General features: G+C 42.1%; 1 protein-coding gene across 3 annotated transcripts in view; it reads right to left on the bottom strand.

The window, feature by feature from the left end:
- Positions 1-19873, bottom strand: part of MTUS2 (microtubule associated scaffold protein 2) — a 584178-nt gene that overhangs the window by 8739 nt on the left and 555566 nt on the right. For all 3 annotated transcript variants that reach the window (XM_049778747.1, XM_049778748.1, XM_049778749.1), the window contains 3 exons: positions 16877-17091; positions 10321-10426; positions 1148-1221 (listed from right to left, as the gene is read on the bottom strand). In XM_049778747.1, coding sequence (XP_049634704.1) covers positions 1148-1221; positions 10321-10426; positions 16877-17091 — 395 coding nt within the window. The remainder of the gene's footprint in view (positions 1-1147; positions 1222-10320; positions 10427-16876; positions 17092-19873) is intronic.

Raw genomic sequence — 19873 nt, 5'->3', positions numbered from 1 at the left:
CTGTAAACTAGAAATGTATGTCAAAGCCCAGGGCAATCAAGCACACTATCCCCCCCACGGATGCCATTTGGGAACATGAAAGAGAAAATGATAATCACTACAAATTCCTACTCCAAACCTTATAAGCGCTGTCAAAGGACATCTTTCTTTCAAGTCTCTTATCCTCCATCAAACACCAAACACTGAAAAATTCATCAGGCCAACATCATAAACGAGGAATCTAAAACAAAAAAAGCTGCTGCTTTTCTAACAGAGAGTGCTTTGGATGGTGGGTGCTTCTATATGTTAATCTAAGAGGTTCAAAGACCCAGGGACCAGGGCCTATGTGGGATACTCAAGGGTGAACCAATGGCAGTGATGGTGATCAGTGTAAGCAGTACATGAAATCATTATAATAGCAATAGCTGCTACATAAAGTACTTATCAGGAACCACCCCCATTACAACATATTTTAGACACATTTTTTTCTCTGAATGTGCATGTACCGTGGGGAAAGTTCTGCAAACTGTCCATTTTACAACTGAACACAAAGAATATGGCAAGATGACTCAGTACCAATGCTGAGAATGGCTACAGTGTCACCAACCTCATTTTGCAGGGCAATCTTGGTTAGGGCTGGGATGGCCAATGTGGTTTTATAGAGCTGCTGGCATGGATCTCTCGGGGAGGTAGTGGGATAGGTATGAGAGGCCTTTCATTGTCCTCTAAAGATCATTCAGTTTCCTGCAAATACCAGGCCCCCATGGTCTATAGGTCAGCACTGTGTGGCCTATAAAGTGCTTTTCACTTCTCCCAGTTGGAGGTACTTCAAGTCCCTTTTACAGTTTTACAGAAGCTGTCACTTCTGCCCCTTAAAGTCCTCCTTCCACCATTCCCTCTTGCTGAAAAAAACTTCATGCTCCAGGTCTTCCCTTTCCTCAGGCACAGCTGTTTCCCTCTGGCCACAGATAGTGGGAATAGTCCCTTGGAACTCCCATGGTGCTCAAGTCAGTGTCACCTATGGAATTTTGTGTCACTATAACCCTCATATTCTTAGCATTTCAAAAGCTTAAGAATAGGAAGTGCATCTTTGCCTCTAAATTCAATACTTTGTGGAGGACCCAGTGTGGAGCAGGAGGTTGGTAAGGGGAAATAATGAAATACTAACCTGCAATGACAACCGCAGCTTTTCAAAACTTTCCTCCAGTTCTTTCTTTTCAAGCTCATGGGCAGACATCAGTTCTGGAGAAGACAGCACATGGTTAAGGGGTGTTTCTTTTGAAAAGGATCAAACTAACTCTGTCAACCAAAACAAGGAAATTGGGTGACTAAGAGTCACATAGATAGGAAGTGTGCCTGGAGAATCTTCTCCAGCACAAAGAAATGGTTTGATGCAGAAGGGAGAGAAAGAGAGTAGGTAAGTGCAAGAGAAATTGAACAGAAGTGAGGAAGGGGAGCAACATTCAGGGGCACACTCAGACACTACCACTTTTCTGGTCAAGTCAGACTTTGCATCCCTGGTACTCATTGATTCTACAATTTTTTTTCCGATGGTGAAACAACTGCTTTCAGGTTCACTCCCTTTCTACCATAAGTAAATCATAATTTAGAGTGGGATAAGGGAGATTTTTCAGGTGGTAGGAAACTGCAGGGCTATCTTGCCCTCCTGAGTTTGCTGGGGAGTTGTCTAAAAACTGCCAGTGTGTTGTGTCTGCCAGGACATGGGCAATGGGGTGGCATTTGGGAAACTGTAGATCTTCAGGATTTGCTAAGAGCAAAGGTCAGTGTTAAGACACAGAGACCAAAGTAAGTACTAATTGAACTGGTTCCTCTTGAAGAGCTTGGAACAATTCTAATCCTTGAAAAGTGTCATCTCAGTGATAATTTGCAAGTTCGGCAGAAAGAGATGTCATGTAAGAGTTATGAAGTAAATGCATTCTATTTTCCTCCAGATGGCAACAGTCTTATTAGTTGGGTAAAGCCATTTTATTTTGGTTACACAAGCAATTTGTTTTCAGGTTCCAGCTAGAGGGAGGAAAGGTCTCATTAATCAGCCTGGATCATTTGCTGAGAATAGGACAGTACATGAGACCAACAATTACCGTTCAGACTGGCAAGAACTGCAATTAGAAAAAATGTTGTGGTTTCTATTGACTCAAATATTTTAACTAATTATGATGAGGTCTCTAAGAAGAAAAAACACATTTATGCTATTTTGTTGATATAAAATGCAGACACTTTCTGGTTTATCTTCCTCTGTCTAACTGATCAGTTAAGAAATCATTGCTAGATTGGCAAAGGCCATAATTGCCAATTGGACTGGCCATAATAATGAACTTTAAATAACGTCACAAATGTATACATCCTCTTGATACTAAAAACCTATACAAATAAAAGATTTTGGGTGTGACATCTAAGAAAGATTTCACTGGCTTGAAAAACTATCAGATTTGATAACATGAAAATCAGCATGATGGCTCAGGGCTGTCTCTAACTATAGCCATTTTCCTACAGGAAGGAGGATTTATGCTATTTTCAAGGAATTCCAAGGCCACAGAGAAAAAAGGAAGGTTGGGATCTATTTTAGACCATAGCTAATATCAGTGTATCCAGAAGGTTAATCACTTATTTTAAAGTCATGACATTCTGTGCCAGACTTGATCCTATGCTCTAAGACAGTGATAAACAACTCTTTCTGCATGAATATTAGAATCACTTGGGGAGCTCTAACAATCTTTTTGTTTGTTTGTTTGTTTTTGGGTCACACCCGGCAGCGCTCAGGGGTTACTTCTGGCTCAGAAATTGCTCCTGGCAGGCTCGGGGGACCATATGGGGTGCCCGGGAGCTTTAACAATCTTTTTTTTTTTATTTAAACACCTTGATTATATACATGATTGTGTTTGGGTTTCAGTCATAAAAGGAACACCACCCATCACCAGTGCAACATTCCCATCACCCAAGTCCCAAATCACCCTCCTCCCCACCAACCCCCGCCTGTACTCTAAAAAGGCTCTACATTTCCCTCATACATTCTCAATATTAGGACAGTTCAAAATGTAGTTATTTCTCTAACTAAACTCATCACTCTTTGTGGTGAGCTTCCTGAGGTGAGCTGGAACTTCCAGCTCTTTTCTCTTTTGTGTCTGAAAGTTATTATTGCAAGAATGTCTTTCATTTTTCTTAAAACCCATAGATGAGTGAGACCATTCTGCATTTCTCTCTCTCTCTGACTTATTTCACTCAGCATAATAGATTCTGTGTACATCCATGTATAGGAAAATTTCATGACTTCATCTCTCCTGACAGGTGCATAATATTCCATTGTGTATATGTACCACAGTTTCTTTAGCCATTCGTCTGTTGAAGGGCATCTTGGTTGTTTCCAGAGTCTTGCTATGGTAAATAGTGCTGCAATGAATATAGGTGTAAGGAAGGGATTTTGTATTGTATTTTTGTGTTCTTAGGGTATATTCCTAGGAGTGGTATAGCTGGGTCCTATGGGAGCTCGATTTCCAGTTTTTGGAGGAATCTCCATATTGCTTTCCATAAAGGTTGAACTAGACGGCATTCCCACCAGCAGTGGATAAGGGTTCCTTTCTCTCCACATCCCCGCCAGCACTGTTTGTTCTCATTCTTTGTGATGTGTGCCATTCTCTGTGGTGTGAGGTGGTATCTCATTGTTGTTTTGATTTGCATCTCCCTGATGATTAGTGATGTGGAGCATTTCTTCATGTGTCTTTTGGCCATTTGTATTTCTTCTTTGTCAAAGTGTCTGTTCATTTCTTCTCCCCATTTTTTGATGGGATTAGATGTTTTTTTCTTGTAAATTTCTGTCAGTGCCTTGTATATTTTGGAGATTAGCCCCTTATCTGATGGGTATTGGGTGAATAGATTCTCCCACTCAGTGGGTGGCTCTTGTATCCTGGGCACTATTTCCTTTGAGGTGCAGAAGCTTCTCAACTTAATATATTCCCATCTGTTAATCTCTGTTTTCACTTGCTTGGAGAGTGCAGTTTCCTCCTTGAAGATGCCTGTAGTCTCAATGTCCTGGAGTGTTTTGCCTATGTGTTGTTCTATATATCTTATGGTTTGGGGTCTGATATCGAGGTCTTTAATCCATTTGGATTTTACCTTCGTACATGATGTTAGCTGGGGGTCTAAGTTCAATTTTTTGCAAGTGGCTAGCCAGTTGTGCCAACACCATTTGTTGAAGAGGCTCTCCTTGCTCCATTTAGGATTTCCTGCTCCTTTATCAAAAATAAGGTGATTGTATGTCTGGGGAACATTTTCTGAGTATTCAAGCCTATTCCACTGATCTGAGGGTCTGTCCTTATTCCAATACCATGCTGTTTTGATAACTATTGCTTTGTAGTAAAGTTTAAAGTTGGGGAAAGTAATTCCTCCCATATTCTTTTTTCCCAATGATTGCTTTAGCTATTCTAGGGTGTTTATTGTTCCAAACAAATTTTGAAAGTGCCTGATCCACTTCTTTGAAGAATGTCATAGGTATCTTTAGAGGGATAGCGTTGAATCTGTATAACGCCTTGGGGAGTATTGCCATTTTGATGATGTTAATCCTGCCAATCCATGAGCAGGGTATGTGTTTCCATTTCCGCGTGTCCTCTCTTATTTCTTGGAGCAGACTTTTATAGTTTTCTTTGTATAGGTCCTTCACATTTTTAGTCAGGTTGATTCCAAGATATTTGAGTTTGTGTGGCACTATTGTGAATGGGGTTGTTTTCTTAATGTCCATTTCTTCCTTATTACTATTGGTGTATAGAAAGGCCATTGATTTTTGTGTGTTAATTTTGTAGCCTGCCACCTTGCTATATGAGTCTATTGTTTCTAGAAGCTTTTTGGTAGAGTCTTTAGGGTTTTCTAAGTAGAGCATCATGTCATCTGCAAACAGTGAGAGCTTGACTTCTTCCTTTCCTATCTGGATTCCCTTGATATCTTTTTCTTGCCTAATCGCTATAGCAAGTACTTCCAGTGCTATGTTGAATAGGAGTGGTGAGAGAGGACAGCCTTGTCTTGTGCCAGAGTTTAGAGGGAAGGCTTTTAGTTTTTCTCCATTGAGGATAATATTTGCCACTGGCTTGTGGTAGATGGCCTTAACTATATTGAGAAAGGTTCCTTCCATTCCCATCTTGCTGAGAGTTTTGATCAAGAATGGGTGTTGGACCTTGTCAAATGCTTTCTCTGCATCTATTGATATAATCATGTGGTTTTTATTTTTCTTGTTGTTGATGTTGTGTATTATGTTGATAGACTTACGGATGTTAAACCATCCTTGCATTCCTGGGATGAAACCTACTTGATCGTAGTGGATGATCTTCTTAATGAGGTATTGAATCCTATTTGCCAGGATTTTGTTGAGGATCTTTGCATCTGCATTCATCAGCGATATTGGTCTGTAATTTTCTTTTTTCGTAGCATCTCTGTCTGGTTTAGGTATTAGGGTGATGTTGGCTTCATAAAAGCTGTTTGGGAGTGTTTCCGTTTGTTCAATTTCATGAAAGAGTCTTGCCAGGATTGGTAGTAGTTCCTCTTGGAAAGTTTGAAAGAATTCATTAGTGAATCCACCTGGGCCTGGGCTTTTGTTTTTGGGCAGACTTTTGATTACCATTTTTATTTCATCAATGGTGATGGGGGTGTTTAGATATGCTACATCCTCTTCCTTCAACCGTGGAAGATTATAAGAGTTCAAGAATTTATCCATTTCTTCCAGGTTCTCATTTTTAGTGGCATAGAGTTTTTCAAAGTAGTTTCTGATTACCCTTTGAATCTCTGTCTTATCAGTAGTGAACTCTCCTTTTTCATTCCTAATACGAGTTATCAAGTTTCTCTCTCTCTCTCTTTCTTTGTTAGGTTTGCCAGTGGTCTATCAATCTTGTTTATTTTTTCGAAGAACCAACTTCTGCTTTCATTGATCTTTCGGATTGTTTTTTGGGTTTCCACTTCGTTGATTTCTGCTCTCAGCTTTGTTATTTCCTTCTGTCTTCCTATTTTTGGGTCCTTTTGTTGAGCACTTTCTAGTTCTATTAGCTGTGTCATTAAGCTACTCAGGTAAGCTCCTTCTTCCTTCCTGATGTGGGCTTGCAAAGCTATAAATTTTCCTCTCAGTACTGCTTTTGCTCTGTCCCATAAGTTCTGATAGTTTGTGTCTTTATTGTCATTTGTTTCCAGGAACCTTTTGATTTCCTTCTTGATTTCATCTCGGACCCACTGATTATTGAGTATGAGGCTATTTAACTTCCAGGTGTTAAAGTTTTTCTTCTGGGTCCCTTTGGAATTCACAAATAATTTCAGAGCCTTGTGGTCAGCAGAGGTAGTCTGCAAAATTTCTATCCTCTTGATATTATGGAGGTATGTTTTATGTGCCAGCATGTAGTTTATCCTGGAGAATGTCCCATGTACATTGGAGAAGAATGTGTATCCAGGTTTCTGGGGATGGAGTGTCCTATATATATCCACTAGGCCTCTTTCTTCCATTTCTCTCCTCAGGTCTAGTATATTCTTGTTGGGTTTCAGTCTGGTTGACCTATCCAGTGTTGACAAAGCAGTGTTGAGGTCCCCCACAATTATTGTGTTGTTATTGATATTGTTTTTCAGATTTGTCAACAGTTGTTTTAAATATTTTGCTGGCCCCTCATTTGGTGCATATATGTTTAGGAGAGGTATTTCTTCCTGCTCTACATACCCCTTGATTAATATAAAATGTCCATCTTTGTCCCTTACAACCTTCCTGAGTATAAAGTTTGCATTATCTGATATTAGTATGGCCACTCCAGCTTTTTTATGGGTGTTGTTTGGTTGGATAACTTTTTTCCAGCCTTTTATTATGAGTCTATGTTTGTTCTGACTATTCAGGTGCGTTTCTTGTAGGCAGCAGAAGTTTGGATTGAGTTTTTTGATCCATTTAGCCACTCTGTGTCTCTTAACTGGTGCATTTAGTCCATTGACTTTGAGAGAAAGAATTGTCCTGGGATTTAATGCCATCTTTATATCGAAATTTGGTGTGTCTTTTGGTTAGTCTTGTTTTAAATTAGGTCTTTCAGTTTTTCTCTTAAGACTGGTTTTGAGTCTGTAAAGTTTCTGAGCTTTTTTTTGTCTGTGAAACCATGTATTCTTCCGTCAAACCGGAAAGTGAGTTTTGCTGGGTACAGTATTCTAGGTGAAGCATTCATTTCATTCAGTCTTGTCACAATATCCCACCACTGCTTTCTGGCCTTGAGTGTTTCTGGTGACAGGTCTGCTGTAAATCTCAAGGATGCTTGCTTAAATGTAATTTCCCCTTTTGATCTTGCTGTTTTCAGAATTCTGTCTCTATCTGTGGGATTTGTCATTGTGACTAGGATGTGTCTTGGGGTGGTTTTTCTTGGGTCTCTTTTGGTTGGTACTCTTCGGGCATGCAGGATTTGATCACATATATTCTTTAGCTCTGGGAGTTTCTCTTTAATGATGTTTTTGACCGTTGATTCTTCCTGGAAATTTTCTTCCTGGGTCTCTGGGACTCCAATGATTCTTAAGTTGTTTCTGTTGATCTTATCATAGACCTCTATTTTCATCTGTTCCCATTCTTTGACTAATTTTTCCATTGTCTGTTCGTTTGTTTTAAGTTTTTTTCCCAATCTCTCCTGTTGTATGGAATTGTTATTTATCTCATCTTCCACAGCACCAAGTCTATTCTCAGCTTCTGATACCCTGTCCCAGAGCTTATCCATTTTGTCATTCACTTCGTTTACTGATTTTTTCAGGCCTGTTAGTTGACATGTTATTTCAGTTTGAAATTTTGTGATTTCTGTCTTCATATTTTCTTGATTCTTATTAGTGTTCTGTTCTACTCTATTCATGGTTTCTTTGAGTTCTTTGAGCATATTCCATATTGCTACTCTAAAGTCCTTATCTGAGAGATTGATTAGTTGGTTGGTCGTTAACTGGTCATCAGAATTGTCATCTTCATTCTCTATGTCTGATGCTGGCCTGCGTTGTTTCCCCATTGTCACACTTGTATTGTGGGTTTTTCTACGTGTTGTGGTGGTATTCATTGGTTATATGATGCAGGCAACACACTTCTCTGGCTCGCCCTTTCTAGATGGGCCGACTTGCCTCCAAGGTAGGGGAGTCCTCCGTGGATGAAGCCTCACACAGGATCAAATCTTAGGCCCGAGCACGCAGCAGAGTAGACAGTCTGGAGAGAAATTCTTGCTTCTGTGATCCAGCACAGTTCTTAGTGTGGTTTTTTTCTTCTTGTGATGGTGTTCTTTTTTTAGAAAGAGCGCATGGCTGTGTAGCGAAGTGGAGCTAAGTGCCTTCTCGAGCCTCTTTTCAGCCCACTCTCAGGAGGTTCACGCAACAGGATAGCAGAGAGACACACACAGGCAGCACTCACAGTTTTTCACAGTCAGGCCCCACTGGTCAGTCGTAGTTTTCACTAGCTCGCTGGGCAGCTTCAGAATGCTGTATTTTTGGGGTTCACTTCCCAGGACTCTGAGGAGAGTCACTGGCTCGCTGGGTAGCTTCCGAATGTAGTTTCTTTGGGGTTTGCTTTCCAGGGCTCTGAGGACAGCTTCCAGAGTTCAGGAAAGACAGAGAAGAGTAGTACAGGGCTCCCTCCGGTGCTCAGTTTCTGGCTCGCTGGGTAGCTTCCAAATGTAGTTTCTTTGGGGTTCACTTCCCAGGGCTCTGAGGAGAGCTTCCAGAGTTCAGGAAAGACAGAGAAGGGTAGGACAGGGCTCCCTTCAGGTGCTCAGTTTCCTCAGAAGAAGCACAGCTGGGTGGAGACTCTGCAGGTAGAGCAATCAGCACTCTGCCTGGAAACCCCCACATCCAGCCATTTCTTACTCACTCACTGGCTCGCTGGGTAGCTTCCGAATGTAGTTTCTTTGGGGTTCGCTTCCCAGGGCTCTGAGGAGAGCTTCCAGAGTTCAGGAAAAACAGAGAAGAGTAGGACAGGGCTCCCTTCAGGTGCTCAGTTTCCTCAGAAGAAGCACAGCCGGGTGGAGACTCTGCAGGTAGAGCAATCAGCACTCTGCCTGGAAACCCCCACATCCAGCCATTTCTTACTCACTCCCTGGCTCGCTGGGTAGCTCCCGAATGTGCTTTAACAATCTTGATGCCTGGTTTGAACCCTAGTCCAATTCAATACAGCTCAATTCAGTGTACAGTAGAATGTACACTTTAATGTAGTTCTACAAATTCTAAGTAGTTCCAATGTGCACCCAAGTGTAGATCAAAGCTAGAGATTCAATATCAGGATATGAACCATCTCTGCTCATTAGCAGGAAGCAGCCCTCCACTATTTGAGTGTAGTAGTCTGGGGTACAAAGGAAGCAATGACCTGAGGGCTTTACTGCTGCACAGAGAACTCTATAGTTTACGATGGGCATAAGATAATTTTTAAAACTTACATTAATTTTCAAATTACAATCTTTAAAAATCAATGGCTATTTGACTTCCTTGTTTCAATATTACAACCAGGGAATAAAAAGTGAAGAGGGAAAATTGGAGAAAAAATTGTATATAAGAACGAAAAACAAATGCTACAGTGTAAAAAGCTTTTGCAAGGTCAGAGTCTTGGTAGTCCTCGGTAAATGTCATGGCTATTGATGCTTTAATCCACACTAGATCCAAAGTATCCACAGGGAACTCAGGATTGTTTAAAGGGACAGATTTAGCCCATTGAGCAATAAGGAGACCCCGGTCTGTCCAGGGCAGCTATTGCCCTAAAACCACTAAACATGAGAAAGTGCAGACATAAAGTGGGCATCATTTAATTGTAAGTTAGCCCAACATACAATCAAGAATTTCCCTGCCCGAAGAATCCCCTAAGATCTTTAAAACCTCTTGCTATTGGGGCCGAAGTGATAGTATAGTGGGTAGGGTGTTTGCCTTGCATGTGACCAATCTGGGTTCAATCCTTAGCATCCTGTATGGTCCCCTGAGCCTGCCAGAAGTAACTTCTGAGTGAATAAGAGTAACTGCAATAAAATAAAATAAAATATATTAATATAAAAATATATAAAAATAAAATAAAAATATAACCCCTTGATGCCTATAGGTTTCATGCACATGAGCTTCCAGAAACTTTCTATTAAAGCTTTCCCCTGTGTCCCCACCGTTGATTCTAATATACAGACAAGGTGGGGAGTAATTGCATGAGAAGAGTTACCTGAACCCTGCATTTCTTACTCTTCTTCCAACAAGAGCCCATACACAGGTCACATGGAGGAGAAAAGACAAGGACAGGAGGAAAGAGAGGAAGGACAGACTCAGTACTTGCAGCAGATGGGGGCAGAGGTGACTGGAATGGTCTCCATACACGTGTGTGCTGGTTGCTACCTTGGACTTTGTGGTCATGATCATCCTGCAGGATGGTGATGGTGACTGTGTGGTTATTTTCCATCTCTAGAAGAGCAGCCTCGTGGCTACCAGTGATGTCTTCCACCTGCGGGACAGTCATAGGAGGTTACAAAGAGCATGGGAAAGGGGTCAGCATCATCATTCTGAGTGATCAGAAAAACGCTCAGGGGCCCCTTATGTCAAGGAGAGGTCATTCAGAACTGCCATCAGCTAACTGGTGGTGATTTGGGAGAACGGTAATGTGGCAGGCCCCCATCCTGCCCCTTGTCAGGAGATGCCAATGCTGAAGTTGGGAGTGCACAAAGGACAATCAGGCAAGGCTGCAAAAGCCACCTCTTTCCAGTACCAAGTCTGGGAGTCCTACAGTTTCCTCTGTTTCTCTCCTCATACCAGTCACTCCTGAGGATGGGTTTACTCCTGAGATGGATGCAGGGAAGATAGGGTCTCCCTACCAGAGGTTCTGTGTCATTCTCAGCAGCAGAGGGTGCCATAGAAAATGGGGCAAATAAACTAAACTGTGTTTACTAAGCTCTGTGCTCTGTTGCTTCACTTTGCCCTCACAGAAACATTATGAAGATCATATTTTATGTCTAGATGAGGACATCACGCCTGGAAAGTTTTGAAAATTTTTGCCTAAGGGTTAGTAAATGACAGAGGCCAGCTGTCAGCTCAGGGTAGTCTGACTCCGAATGAGAAGTTTCCTCCAACACACTGTTGCTGATGAGTAACCTAGCATAATACCTTCAAATGCCCCGACCACCTCCAAGCAGGATGGCAAGTCTGTGGGTGCTTCTATACTTGATTCTTGACCGTGAACTACCTGATAGCAAGCTGACTTACCAGGAGCGCTATGGAGGTGAGTCTGGGGAAAAAAGGCTGTTGTTTCCTGGAGTGGAGGCCCATTTCCAGGAGTGGACTCACACTTGGTGGGCATTTTTCTATACTCACCTTCCTGATCTTCAACCTCCAGATCTCTGACCACTCCCTTTTGAAAACACAATGTTTAAGTGTTTTGGTGACTGTCGCTTTAACTTCAAATGTGTAACTTGCCAGAGTGATACCCTAAAATATCGAACCCATGCCAGGATTCTCCTGATTTGATTGTTTGTGTCTCCCAGTGACAAGTACCATGGACCATGGGACCCCAGGGTGCATACATGTAATCTTATTCAGAAGCAAGGGTTCAGAAAACAACTCTTCCCTTTGTTACCTTCAATAATCTGGCTTAAAACATTTTATTCCCTATTTATTGTTTTAAAAATATCACCTACAAAGCACTAAATTTATTTCATGAGCTAACAATATATCAAAACCTGGCATCTGAAAAACACTGAAGCAGAAAATGCACCCAGATCTTCTTTGAGCAACTAAGAATGCACTGCTTGAGGGGAGTGGATGAGTGCAGGAGAGAGAGAGAGGTGCCAGAGGAGATAAGGGGAAGATAGTGGGGGGGGGAGAGATCTCAATTAGCTGAGTGCAAATAAGAATGCACTGCTTGGGGGAGTGGAGCAGTGGGGCAGAGAGAGGGGAGAGAGGGAGAAAGGGAGAGGGAGAGAAAATGAGTTCATTTAGCTGAGTGCAAATGAGCTGAGTGCATGCAAAGAGCATGCATTTCATGTGAGAGACCTCGTTCAATTCTAAGAAACATGTTCAGGACACTCTCCCCCACCCTACACAGACAGTGGATTAACCCAAAGGATTGTGAAGCATTTTCCCAGAAAAAAAAATACTATATCTAGCTGACAAAATCAATTACCTCTGATGATTCTCTCCTTTGCCAGTGGACAATGCACAGGATACTCCTGAACTGGTAAGAGGAAGCTTCCCCCCAAAAGGAAAGACAGCATGCTCAGAAATAAAGGCAGAGCTATGTGAAAATGTGAAAATGGGAGTGTCCCTTTGTAAAATACTAAAGAGTTTCATTGGAAAAATCTGTCAAACTTTTCTCTTCTACAGAGTTCACTGGAAGAGAATACTTGAAGATAAACCCAATACTGATTGTGCTGTGTGAGGAATGCTGAGACAACACAGGCTTTAAATTGTTGCTCATTTCTAGAAAAACTGTATTTTGCTTGAGACTCAGAGATATATATCCATCCAGCTGAAGGTGTGAGGACCACAGCCCCTTTCCTACTTAGATGAGTTTTTTTCATGGAATCATAGTCAAAAGTCTTTCAGTCTTTTGGGAAAATTAATTATGGGGGGAAAATAATGGAAATGCCTTTGCTTTCTGCTCCATTTCTTGAGGCAGAGAGCTGGAGGCAGATGGTGGTCTGCAGGCTATGGCTATAATGTTGCAGAGTTTAGTACAAAGAGATCTTGCTCTAGCTCTAGAGCCTTCATTAAATGATTCTTACAATTGCCAGGACATTGCTACAAAGATGAACGTATCAGGAAGCAGAGTGGACCCAGGTATAGCTGACTTGATGGTCACATACCATCATGCTTGCATCTAGTTTTTTTGGGAGGCAGATCTGTGAGTATCTACTCATATGCCATGGAACACCACCACCAACACATTGGGATTGATGGAAAAGTTTCAGCGAGCACAGCATCTCAGGGCACCTTTACAAACAAAAATATGAATCTCTATGTCTGAGGCCACTGGAATGAGGCCAATAAATTAAAATTGGGCACATAATTCCTGCTCTGTAGTTGGTTTCTACATATTTAATTGTTTTTGGTTTTGGCACCACACCCAATAGTGCTCAGGGCTTACTTTTGTCTCTGTGTTCAAGGATCACACCTGGAGGGACTTTTATGGTGCCAGGGATAGTACCTGAATTGGCTGTGTGCAAGGCAACTTTCACTGTAATATCACTCCAGTCCTGGGTTTTTATACAACTGTATGGTGTTGAAAGGAATCCTGTCACCCCATGAGAAAGGGATGTTCTATTACTGGTTCTTCTCTCCTACCACAGACTCGAACCCCAGGACATTTCCTTCCCAGGTTTCTGACCTTTTTCTGGAACAGGGATCCTTTTGAGGCTGCAGGAATTATGTCCCCTGCAACCTAGGAACCTAGGATCTTGGAGGGGACTCTGGGGCAATGCAAAGTGGCTTCCTGCATTCAGTGAATTTCACTAAATTAGAAACAAAAGATGTTGAGCCAGTTCCCAGGGAGAGGCCTCTCTCCATTTCTCTGTTTTAGAACCCAGAGGCTCCCTTTCAGCCACTGCTGCTCTCCTTTCTTCCTGCAGGGGGACAGAACATGGAAGTGTCAATGTGCCCATCAGTCTGAGGCATCTTCATCCTGAAAGGCAAGTTTGTTTCCAGAGGCAGGAGGCTGCCATGGTTGCATGTGTTTTAATGAGTTACTCAAGAGCAGAGGGAAGGAGAGGCACCCTCTTGGATGAATAAGTATCAGGTCTGTGGGTTCCTTCTGCAGCCATGTGTAGAATAAAATTATGATCAGAAGCTTTTGCAATTCATGTGTCAAAGATTTAGATTAAGAATGACTCAGCAGGTGCTTTGGTGCTTTACGTTGTCTTGGCTTTACTCATGACACTGCCTTCTTCTGCCTGCCATTGTAACCTGGTAACAAACATGCTGGAGCCACCTGGCTGTCTCTATTTCCATTCCAGCATGTGCTTTTTGCCCTGTTTGAACCCCCAGCTTCCTGGCTTCATCTCTTCTTGTCAGAGAGAAGTTTGGGGCTGTGACAGTTGGGAGGAACTCTTGTGAGGGGGACCACTCAAATGCTATGAGATTCCTATTTATATCATACCCTCCACCTCTTTCCATGCCAGCCCCACCCAACCTAGATCTCTGGCACATACTGGTATCTGATGATACAGAGGGAGCCAGTCCATGCTCCAGCTCCGGGACTCTCAATGACTCTGCCTTGCAAGCGCTAGCCAAGGAAGGACTGCGGTTTGATTCCCCCGGCAGCACATGTGGTCCCCCCAAGCCAGGGGCAATTTCTGAGCGCTTAGCCAGGAGTAACCCCTGAGCATTAAACGGGTGTGGCCCGAAAAACAAAACAAAACAAAACAAAACAAAAAAAACACTTAAGGAAACCAAGAGATGGCAGTACATTGGGTAAGGTTCCTGTCTTGTCTTGCATGCAGCTAACCTAGTTTGACTCAGAACTTCCCAGACCTTACCAAGAGCGATCCCTGAGGACCCCTGAACAATTTAACCCAAAAGAAAATATATCAAGAGACAATTTTATTTTTTAATGGTGACTATCTTGTTTTCCCAACACCATTTGTTTAAAGTTTTCCTTGCTCCACTAGATCTTTTATCATAAATTAACTGTACATAAACCTAAAAGTTTATGACAGAACTGTCAATTTTGTTTTGATGGTCTATCTTTAGTCCAGTACCACACACTTTTGATTACTATAGTTTTGTAATAGAATTCCAAGTTGGAAAGTCCAATCCCTTCCATCTTTCTTTAGCTATTTTGGGAGGCAAAGAGCCAAGCAAAAGACTCTGGAGATCCCAGCACACTCTGAGTTCAAGGCCCTGGGGAGGTTTCCATGATTCTACTCAGTAATTCAATGGTCCTACCCAGTAACTCCACTTCCACAAGTGATTCCAACTCACTGGGTGTGGGGAGAATACAAAAAGGAATGCTTCATGCAGTGTTCCCTTCGGGACTTCCAGAAAGTCTGTGTCTGGCCTAAAGGAAAGAGATGGCTGGATTATTCATGGGGAGATTCTGCCACACAGTCATAAGTCTGATGGCCCAAGTAAGTGAATTGCCAACAAGGACCCACAAGTCCCTGCTGGAACAAATCTGCCTCTGTGGGTGCTCTCTTCAGAGATACTTGCAGGGGCCAGATAAACTGAAATTTAAAGCTCCACAGTGGCACAGATGTTCCTGACCATGAGGAAAGCACTACTGAAATGCAATAATTGTCCTTTATACAGAAGCTACTGGACATCTAAATCTCACTGCAGCCACTCACCAGAGTCTTCCTCTGCACTAAGCAAATGCATATTGACTTCTGAAAATCAGCTCTTATCTTCTTCCTTGTTTTTTGCCTACATGCTCTCTACTAGAGAAAATGGAGGTCAGGTCAGAATAACAGTCAACATTCAGCAGCAGAAGAATCTGGGGCTATATAATTCATAGATCTAAATCATCTATCCCCCTCTCAAACCAAGGAGATTCTTATAGGAAGGACTAAAAGGGAAAATGTTCAGCTGCTATTGTGCCTCTAATTTTCCCTTTATCACACAGTTGGAAGAATAACCTCTTAGTCTCTAAATATACTGTGTTAAATTTTTACCCTGTGTTATATACTTTATTATAGGTTCTTGTCTCTGAACATCTTGTCCCAACCAGGGAAACAAGCAAAGTGACGTTGTATATGCCCTGAAGAACCCTCTTTGGGATTTCTTCTGGACAGTAAGCACTCACAAAAATATTTTTTGCATAACCAAATGAATATTTCAAATGAATTGCTTTAGCTTTTATAGAAGAAAGTTTACAAGTTTCAGGTTCCAAGTTTCAAAAACAGAAGCTTCAAGTTCCGAAAGGATGAACACTTTTTCAATGCCCACATGCCATTGATGAAATTTCTTCTCTTGGGTTCCTTGTCTGAAACCCCTCCCAGTGAGAAATATTGGTCTTTTTAATCCTCCCACTCTTAGACATCAAACCACAAGTCATTTCAATAAGTTCTCTGGAACACTAAGATCTGATCTGCAGTTGCCCAGAGTGTATGGATATTGGAGCCAGGGTGTGGCTGGCCATGTCACTGGCCATGACAGTGGTGGAAGGGACAAAGATAGTTTACTGACAGGAACTCTGCTCAACATATCTAGAGCAGTTCAACAGGCTCTTTTTCTAATGTTGACAGCAGCAGTAACTTGAACTGTAACTTGGTCTGGTTTTTGGTTTCTAAGTCTCCAATACAGTAAACAGAGAGTGTATCTGGTTCCTATAGGCCCCAGGATTTTAACTAGCCTGAAAAGAATCAATAGAACATGTCGACTGACAGCAACATAAAATCTTAGATGTTGACATGAAATTTTGCCTATGCCCATGCTTCACATTTCTGGTCCTAGGGACCAGGCTACTTGTTTGGAAGCTGTCAGAAGAGGGCATTCCACTCTCAATAAGAGTGAAGGACCAGTTAGCATGAGTCTAACTTTCATAGCTGTCCTATCAAAGTGCCAGTTTCTCCTAGAAGAGGTATAAGCAAACTGTGAGGGGGGAGTCATTCGAGCATTGGAGATTTAGAAAAGAAATGAGGCAGGGCAGGCATAGTTTTCATGGAAGCAGAGTGAGTTAAGTATGCCTGACTGACGTCAGCCCGTGGGGAAAAAAAGCTGATCAGCCACTGTGGGGAAAGACCACTTCAACAATCTTCATGTTAGTGGTGGGAATCATTCTCCAGTTACTCCCTGAATGTATGACCCTGTCTAGCAAGGATGCTCCCCTAAGGAGAACCCAAGGCATCCATTCTTCTGTGGAAGCCAGAGTGGGAGGCAATTGTGAGTATAAGCTCCACTTTTAGCTCTATTGAACCAGATGGGTGCGGACCTGTCTGGTGTGAAATGGGTAAGCTTGAGCACTGACCTGCCGCTGGTGCTGGCCCCGGATCCGCAGCAGCTGGGCCCCATGCTCCTCGCCCAGGCGTGCCAGCTCTGCCTGGAACTGCAGCTGCAGCCGCTCCTCCAGCTCTTGCAGCTCCGCCTGCTGTTGCCAGCCCAGCCGTCTCACCTCCTCCTCGAACCGCAGCTCCAGCTCCTCCTTCTCCTTTTGTAGTTTCTCGCACTTGGCAGAACTGAAGGCTTAAGAGAGAGCGTGGTCAGGACTCAGATATGTCTGCAGTGTCAGAGCCATGCTCTCACAGGCACAGTTCCTGTAGGCTTCTCACCAAGGCCTTGGACTGTTTGTGGAAATACAGCCCTGGAGCTCCTGTCACTTGCCCCAGGTCACTACACACCAGTGCTCCCGCCTCCAGCTCAAGATTATGGACCAGAAAATGTTTCAGATGCTCTCATCTGGGTACACCCTGGCTTGGCTAGTCTAGGGCAGGGGTATAGGTGCCTGGTGACACACCTACCAAGACCCCTGGAAGCTGAATCTAAAACAAGGGAGATTATCCTTTCCAGTCTGAAATGCTCAACAGAAAAAACTCAGAGGTGCGACTGCAGTTCTTACTCTTGTCTTTCTTGGATTGCAACCACTTCTCTACTCTGCATGCTTTCCTCGCACACCCAGCTATGCTGGATGCTTCTGGGCTAGAGAGGGGACAGTGAGGGGATCCACCTCAATGTCTGTTCCTCCCTGGGTCAAGGGTGACAGTTGTGGAAAGGAAAAAAACATATAGTAAGGTATATGTTAAATGTAGAACACAATTTGAAGAGCAAGCCTATCACAGGATCTTCTGTAGTTTATCAGCTATGACAGCATTGCTTGCTTTATATACTGAAAATCACCATTTCCAAGAACTATCCATGATGCTAAGTGAGCATCATTCATTCCCCTCCAACAAGGACAACATTCTTCTTCTTCTTCTTCTTCTTCTTCTTCTTCTTCTTCTTCTTCTTCTTCTTCTTCTTCTTCTTCTTCTTCTTCTTCTTCTTCTTCTTCTTCTTCTTCTTCTTCTTCTTCTACTTTTACTTCTTCTTTTCTTTTAGTGATGTTCAGAAGTTATTCCTGGCTATGTGCTCAGAAATCGCTCCTGGCTTGGGGGAATGCATATGGGATGCAGGGGAATCGAACTGCGGTTTGTCCTAGGTCAGCCGCCGCATACAATGCAAATGTCTTACCACTGTCACTGCTCTAGCCCCAGTCTTCTTTTTTTAAAATAAAATTTTCATTGAATCACCGTGAGACACAATTACAAAGTTGTTTATGATTGAGTCTCAATCATACAATGCCTAAAACCTATCTCTTCATGAGGGCACATATCCCGCCACCAATGTCCCCAGTTTCCCTCCTGCACACTGCCTCTCTATGGTAAACATTTATCTTCTCTCTCTCTCTCTCTCTCTCTCTCTCTCTCTCTCTCTCTCTCTCTCTCTCTCTCTCTCTCTCTCTCTCTCTCTCTCTCTCTCTCCTCTCTCCTCTCTCCTCTCTCCTCTCTCTCTCCCCCCCCTCTGTCTCTCCCTCCCTACCTTCCTCTTTTGTTTCCTTTTAGACATGGTGGTTTACAATGCTGTTATCATGCACATCAATTTCCTCCTTCAGCACCCAGTTCTTGTCCAGTGTGATCATTTCCTACTATCATTGTCAAAATGATCCCTCCTCTGTCCTAACTGCACTCCTGCTAGTGTGGCAAGCTTCCTATCATGAACCAATATGCCTGGCCCTCATCTCTATTGTCTTTGGATATTATTACTATACTATCTTTATTTTATAACCTACAAATTAGTGCAATCATTCTATCCCTTGCCCTCAGACTCATTTCACTCAGCATAGTACTCTCAATATTCATCCATGTATAAGAAAATTTAATGACTTCATTTTTCCTGACATGTTTCCAGATTCTGGTTATTGTAAATAGTGCTGCATTAAATATAGAAGTGCAGGTGCCTTTACAGCATTGTATTTTTGGACCTGTTGGATATATTCTCAGGAACAGTATTGATGGGTCAAATGAAAGCTAAGTTCTAGTTTTATTTTTGAGGAATGTCTATATTGTTTTGCAAAAACACTAAGCCAGTTTATATTACCACATGAATGAGAGTCCCTTTCTCCCCACATCAGTGCCAACACTGGTTGTTCTTGTTCCTTTTTATATGTGGCAGTCTCTGTGATGTGAGATAATATCTTGTTGTTTTTATTTGCAGCTCCTTGATGATTAATGATATGGAACATTTTTTCATGTGCCTTTTGGCCATCTTTATTTCTTCTTTGAGATATTTTCTGTTCATTTTTTCTTCCCACTTTTGATGGGATTAGATGATTTTTTCTTGTTAAGCTCTACCAGTGCCTTAGATATCTTACATATGAACCCATTATCAGATGGGTAAATAGTTTTCGCCAATCTGTAGGCAGTCCTTTGTATTCTGATTACCATTTCCTTTGAAATACAGCAGCTTCTTAGTTTAATATCAATGGGGAAAAATCTAAAAGCCTTTCCTCTAAGAGAATGTTGTCCAATATCATCCCTTCTACTCAATATAGTACTGGAAGTATTTGCCATAGCAATTAGGCAAAAAATATATATCAAAGATAGAAAAGGAGGAAGTCTTACTATTTGCAGATAATACTATATTTAGAAAATCCTACAGACTGCAAAATAAGCTTATAGGAACAATAGATTTATATAGGAAAGTGTTCATCTACAAAATTAATATTTAAAAATCTATGGCTTTTGTATATAAAAATAATGAAAAAGAAGAATTAGAAGGACAGTTTTCTATCTAACCACTATCCCATTGTCCACATCAGGAAATAGAAACATTGGCCTTTAAAGAATAGATCTTGGGAATATTATTAATAATTTAATTTTTAGACCAAACAGAACCTCTACATGTTAAGTGATATTAGTGCAGACATGACTGCTCAGGCTTGGAGATGCTGAGGGAGGCACCAGGGCCAAATCAGTGATTCTGGGGGTCA

The sequence above is a fragment of the Suncus etruscus genome, chromosome 8, assembly GCF_024139225.1.
Source record: "Suncus etruscus isolate mSunEtr1 chromosome 8, mSunEtr1.pri.cur, whole genome shotgun sequence".
Classification (NCBI taxonomy): Eukaryota; Metazoa; Chordata; class Mammalia; order Eulipotyphla; family Soricidae; genus Suncus; species Suncus etruscus.
Note: the sequence above shows the minus strand (reverse complement) of the source record. Positions and strands in the feature narration are given on the sequence as shown.